The sequence below is a fragment of the Photinus pyralis genome, unplaced genomic scaffold (assembly GCF_008802855.1).
Source record: "Photinus pyralis isolate 1611_PpyrPB1 unplaced genomic scaffold, Ppyr1.3 Ppyr1.4_LG3b, whole genome shotgun sequence".
Lineage (NCBI taxonomy): Eukaryota > Metazoa > Arthropoda > Insecta > Coleoptera > Lampyridae > Photinus > Photinus pyralis.
The window spans coordinates 27,033,238-27,039,997 of NW_022170510.1; the positions used below are offsets into that span (position 1 = coordinate 27,033,238).

The 6,760-nt window shown below is 36.4% G+C and overlaps 1 protein-coding gene across 1 annotated transcript; it reads left to right on the forward strand.

Moving 5' to 3' along the window:
- Positions 1-372: 372 nt before the first annotated feature.
- Positions 373-3,368, forward strand: LOC116166458. Its single transcript, XM_031481409.1, has 4 exons — positions 373-376; positions 1,412-2,405; positions 2,548-2,740; positions 2,859-3,368. The coding sequence occupies exons 1-4, from the start codon at positions 373-375 to the stop codon at positions 3,366-3,368; spliced, it is 1,701 nt and encodes a 566-aa protein (XP_031337269.1).
- The last annotated feature ends 3,392 nt before the right edge of the window (positions 3,369-6,760 follow it).

A 6,760-nucleotide genomic window follows, 5' to 3' on the forward strand; every position in this document is an offset into this window, starting at 1 on the left:
CACCACCGCTATGTCCTCAATGTGCAGTTGACCTCACCGTGGGCCACATTATGTTGGAGTGTCCCACCTACGCTGCTCCTCGTCGGTCATTTGGAGTCTCCAACGACCTCCAGGAAGCCCTAAATTCAAATGACTCCGCCACACTTACTGGCCACAGTCCAGTACCTTAAAGTGACCAACCTGATCAATAAACTGTAAATAATAATAATAATGTAGTTTTAAGGTGCTAAAAACAAAGGTTGATGTACCTCCAAATAAAACGTCAATAAAAAAAAAACAAAAGTTGTGTTCATGCAAGAATAACTATTTTTTTTCTCAATAATTCAAAGATTCAAAATGAATTTTATTTTGTAATATCAAAACGATTCGGTTATGGGTAATGGTACCAAGGTTCGTGACGTATATCCGCGGTGTGCGTGCGGTGCGCAAGAACGAACCTACCATGTTTGGACAATAGAGTATACATGCAAGACAGACGACATATCGTGTGCCCAGAGTTGCATTTGTGACAAGACTGGGGCGCCATTTTACAACATCGTCAAACCTTAAGGTAGGTGCCACACCCAACTATAATTGACATCGTTTGTTTGTTCATCAATTATTATAAATTTTCTACATGTTGGGCAACAAACATTTTTACAGCCCATTAACAATTATTCTTGTTGCACTAACAAGTTGCGTAAGAAGACTTCAATCAACTACTTCGACGAAAATATACAGAAACCCTGGGCACGCAATAGAAATTATTTTTAAATTGCCGCCATGTAGTCGGACGTCATCGTACCTACGCGACGGTTACAACGAAAACGAAAAATTGTGAGATTAAAAGTGAGAAGAAAGTTGTCAGTTGTCATTAAATTATCATTAGACAATTCATTATCCATCTCGGCCAATTACCATAAATTTATCCCACCATCCTATTACATTCCCTTCTGAATATTAGTGCCGTTATGGATAATCGATGGTAAGTTACAAAAATAATTACATTTGGTCCTTCGAGCAGGATTTGCGGAAATTTTTTGGATAATAAGTTCGAATCGGTCGAACTTGAGATAAGTTTAATCTCGCAATTTTATCGTTAATACATACCTATTAGTGGATTTTCGGAAAGACAAAGGGTGGTTGATACCCTGAGTACGAAGGCGTGCGATTTCAGCGGGAAATCGTGGTTTTATCAGCGGGTTATCAGAGGGCTTGTTTTCGACTCAAACTTGTTTATTTGTTACTTATTAGAATACAATATTCTTGTCTATTGCTTATCTTTACCATACAGGTATTGCTTGTTGATAAAGAGACGTATAATATTGCAATGGCAACTGTAGCGGAACGAAAAGTTAGAACTTTGACTGCTAAAAAAGAGTCGTTATTTACTTATTTGTAATACTCCAAAACTTATACGATTTGTCTAAAGATTTAGGTAATTCCAATAAACTAGAAAAGTTTAAGATATTGTATCGGTCCTTAGAAACTACAAAAAAAGATTTAAATGTAGTTTTAGAGGAAATCGCGGAATATAGTTTGGAAGTTAATGAAGATTATAAGCCAGATTTTAAGGTTTTGAGTACTATAGATGAACTTTGTTGTCACATTAGTAGGGCCGCGGAACGTTATGTAAAAGTAAAGGCAGCGGCAAGGGTAGGCGCGCCGGCAACGGGGCCCTCAGTGACGGCGGCGGTACCCAAATTACCGAAAATTGAATTACCTCTGTTTTCTGGGGAAATCAGGGAATGGGAAATCTTTTATTCAATATTTGAAAGTTTGATTCATGGAAATAAGGATCTATCGGACGCCGATAAGGTGCATTATTTGGTCGGGAGGCTTAAGGGTCCAGCTTTGGCGGTTTGCTCCGGATTAGCTCCCACGGGGGAGAACTATGAAATCATTTGGAAAGCGCTTCTCGATAAATACCATAATAAAAGAGTTCTCGCTAATAGTTATTTGGAACAGATTATAGACTTTAAGCAGCTTCTATACGAGGCTTCAAAGGGCTTAAATATATTCTTAGAAAAATTTGATGCGGCAGTAAAGGCTCTTAAGAATTTCAAATTAGTTGATTTAACGGATTTCATTTTAGGCTATTTAGCCTTATCAAAATTAGACCCGGCCACAGTAAAATTGTTTGAAATTTCTAAGCGAAATGCGGAGTTTCCTAGTTACGAGGATATCATAACGTTTGTAAAAGACCAGTCAAAAATATTAAGTTTGAATAAGAAGCTACCACTAAAATCGGGAAATCTGGGTGAAAGCGTAGGAAAAATATCAAAGTCTTTTTTGGTCAATGAGGCTCCTAAGGAGGAGAATGCGGCTACCACTTCTCATACTGGAAACAGTTGTATTTATTGTCATAAGGGGTGGCATTATTTAACTAGATGCGACAAATTTAAGCGGTTGACTCCGGCTATGAGGTATGAAGCGGTGAGAAAAAATAATTGGTGTTATAATTGTTTATCTCCACATCATGGTGTACGGTTCTGCACATCTGATCGGTCGTGTATCGAATGTCAAAAAAAGGCATCACTTTCTGCTACACATGGGTCGGCCAAGTAGGGAAAGGCTAAACGAGGCGACAGGGTCTTCGAGGGGAAGTGCAGATTTGGATGTGCCGAGGCCATCGGTTTTAGCGGAGAGTCCAGGATTGGTGACTAACCTGTCCTCGACGGAGGAGGCAACAGCCAATCCGATGCCTACTAAGCATACGGTTTTGTTATCAACCGCGGTGGTCGATATTCTAAATTGTCAGGTTGGAGGTCAAACAGCTAGATTTATTTTGGATAGCGGAAGTCAAGCGAACCTGTTAACGACTAGGTGTTGCCAAAAATTTGGGTATTAAAATTTCGAAATGTTATTCCTCGGTGCAGGGATTAGGTAAGGTGTCGGAACCGGTAAGGGGTATGGCAGATTTGATGATCGCGTCTCGTCATAATCGGAATTGTAAATATGCACTTAAGGTGTTAATAGTCGAAAAAATTACGGATAAACTTCCTAGGCTTCAAGTTGATACCGACGGCTGTTCTCATTTGAGAGATATTCCGTTGGCTGATGATTTATTTTACCAATCTCGAGAAGTGGATGGGATTCTAGGGGCGGAAATATTTTCTTGTTTAATTGGTTCTGGTAGAGTATTGGGTACAGCCGGAAAACCAATTGCTCTTCAAACTACTTTGGGGTATGTTGTAATGGGAAAGGTGCCGGTAGCTCCAGTACAAACGGATATTCAGGCTTGTTTTACTGTATCCAATGAGTCCCCATTTTGGAAATGTACGAAAGAAGCTGGCGTTTTGTTCCCATCCGCTAGCATCTTCGTTAAACAGCATGCGCTTGTCTTAACCAGCTGCAGTTACTTTACACCAGCCAGCGTTAAATTTTAAAGAATTTCCACCAAGAAGATATCCAGTCGAAATCGAATAAAACCGTGCAGATGTCCCGGGATCCTAAACCGCTATGCAAAATCTTTCCGAACGCAGATTGGGGGACAGTAGAGACGTTGAAAATGTCCATCGGCTTGCACCCACTTGCTTTAATTGCAGTAATTAAAGAGGTACATTTTTTCTATTACTTGCATTTTGATTGCGAAATACGAGTGAACTAAGTTAACAGTTTTTATTGACCAGTAAGTTTATCCTACATTAGATTTAGGGTGTCGCTCTTTTAAGAGTGCAGGTTATCAGAATTTTATTTTGATGGTTTCAACATTTGATAATGATAATCCTTTCACAATATTTTCAAGGGAAGTGTAATTAGGTAAATGAAAAATTCACGGAATCTGATTTTCAAATAAAACTACAGGCTAAAATATGGACAATTAAATGGAAATGTCATGTACGAAATAATTTGCAGCTTTTCTCTGTAAAGAAAAACCCAAGTACATTCGTGTGAAATCAATATTACGAAATTACAAATTTAATATTGTAAAATAACCCTGTTGCGTCACGCAAGTCACCATCCGGGTGTGTGCACTTAATACTTCAAGGGTTTTATGATTAATGGTTTTTAATTACCTGCCAGCATCCTTTTACAGTATTTTTAAGTGCAATTAAATGAAAATCGACGGAATTTGCTTTTCTACAGGATCTCTACGTTGAAACGTGTGCTTTTTTTCCAATCCCGAAATAACCTTACCCTCAATTTCATTTAATCACACATTGTTTACCTTAATCTGCAGTTTTCCATTTGCTCCAGTGGTGTATTTTATTCTTTTAGTAATAATTTCAGTCAGGTGAAATTACAACGACGAGGCATTGGGCGGTATACGCGTTTCCCGTAATTTCAAAGTACTCGCATAGTTACGAAATCCACGCCTTATTCCTGAAGCAGTTTGCTGTAATTACGAAGGGGTATTGCAAACTTTTGCAATTGTAATTAAATGAGAACAAAGGCCAAGACACGCGGATCTGAACATACCTAAGGGTGATCAATTTGGTAAAATCCGCTCGAAAGTATGTATATTTAAACCGCGCAATACTACATTTCGTGAATAAAGACAATATCGTCAAACCAAAAATTAATTGAACTTGTTAGTGTGTGGTCGGCCAGACCAGACGTTCAGTGCTAATATACGCTGTGTCCAAGATACGGATATCTATCACAGAGATCTCCGAAACCATAGAAAATACGAAGATGGTCAAATTAGTTGCGCAACTAAACAGTTACTATCAAGATTTATAGAAAACGAGAAAATTCCTATTACTTCCGAAGATATGCCAGAAAAACCGAAATTTGTCGATTTCGTTTTTATTTTCTTCTAATATTACTTGAGAAGATACAGAAAAATAAAAAAGAGATCTCCTATATCCTCTAAAATATTATAAATCTCCTATATTTTCATTTTCAAATAAAAATAATGAGATATTATTCAAAACAATTTAAATTTAGCGTGATATAACTTGATTGTAAGGAATTTTATAATTATATAAAAAATGAAAAATCGCCAATTATATGATTATACCTAATGGATGTAATAAGTTCTGGAATAAAATATGTCTCCTATATAATTTCTTCAAATTTAAGCTGGGTTTAGCTTAAGCATAGTTTAACATCCATGGAAACCATTGTCTCAGTAATCGTTGCCATGGACTTTAAGCTACGTTTAAGCTAAGCTCCGCTTAAATTTGTCGGTGCAAACGGCTATTATACTAACAAGCCTCGCTGCTTCCATTTTTTTCCTACTTATCAGAATACCACTTCCACTAAATGATCATAATCCCCTCTCCATCAATGTCAATCGTAACGCCAATAAGAAACGCTTGAATTGTCTCCTCTTTAATAAAAAAATTCACTCAAAGGAAAACGTGCACCTGTATGCTTTGTTATCAGTGCTAACCACGTCTCAAAATCAATTAACTTTCGCGATACGACATCGCCCAACGATCAGATGTTGCGTAAATTCTGACACGCAATTTTTACACCTTACAATTTAATTAAATAAATTTACACGAATTATAAAATTTAAAAAAGAAATTATGCAATAAAAATAATTCTAAAATGGAAAATAGACACTAAAATAACAAGTTTCGATTAAACAAACCAATTCCATTTTTATTCGTAATGAAATCCTCCACATTTAAAGTGAATTAAAACATGCGCACATACAGGATGACCCGTCATTATCTTCGGTATTATTTCAGCCCAAATATCGTCAGCAACAATATCGGTACATTTTTCCAAGCTTTCAAGAAAAAAGACTTCAAGAAAATGTGAAATTTAACATAGCTATAGGAATATTGAGCATAACCAACGAAATATTTTCAAGGTGGCGGCACTTTCGCTTAGAGAGGAAGTCGACACTAACTTTGCTATTTTAAATTATTATCACTACTCAGAATAAACGTCAAATATAAGTATCAAAAAGAAAAACCGGTACAAATCCTCCTCATATCTTTATAAACTCGATCGCAGAATTTCAAACTCTGTAAAATGTGATTTACGTTATTTCTGTAGTTATAACGGACCTATATATTTATAAATACACAGAACATTGTAGCTCATCCTACTAAATGTAGTTTATCGTGTAAAGTACGACTGGGGCTTTGAACATTTTGATAAAGACGAATTATTTATTAGTGTGTTACACCAATCATCAAAACATTTCATTAATATGCGTCGCTCCAGAACGATTCATTGAGAAAAGCATCAATAGAGGGTAGGTAACGTCTGACGAAGGGCGTATAATTCCGAGCAAAGTGATTTCGAAAACGAAAGTTGACTATGTAATTTATTTATCGAAATTTGCAAATCAGAACATTTCTATTTTTGTAAAGGAAACTTTACTAACAGCTTCTGGCTGCGAAAAGTATATAAATCCATGCAATATGCAAATCAAATGACACTACGTCCTAATTCCTTGTGATAAAAAATAAGTAAGCGCTTTCATTAGCCTATCTAAGTGTTTCGTCCATTACTGAAACAATTTAAGTAAAAACCTAATAAATAAATACTCACATTTTGTTGATACGCCCCATAACCCAGATTATACAAATAAACGGTCCGATAAAGTTTGGGGTTTCAGAAAATCTAAAAACAGCGGAAACATAACGAAGGGTTTTGAATAACAAAGGTGAACGTTAAAAACTTGGATCATAGTAATTGGAGAAACTTAATTACGTGTATAAAGCAGATTCATTACATATTCACCATTATTGTAAATTACGTTGGCGACTGGACAAACTTTATAAATTAGATTCCGTTCGGATCTACTTTGCACATTTCGAATCTAGAATTTGTTTGCCCATACGAATAATAAACCGAGTTTTTATTTCCTATA

Coding starts and splice junctions, on each gene's coding strand:
- LOC116166458 (XM_031481409.1), top strand. Junction 2,406..2,547: donor CGGTTGACTCCGGCTATGAG/GTATGAAGCGGT, acceptor TCGGCCAAGTAG/GGAAAGGCTAAACGAGGCGA. Junction 2,741..2,858: donor TCGATATTCTAAATTGTCAG/GTTGGAGGTCAA, acceptor TCCTCGGTGCAG/GGATTAGGTAAGGTGTCGGA.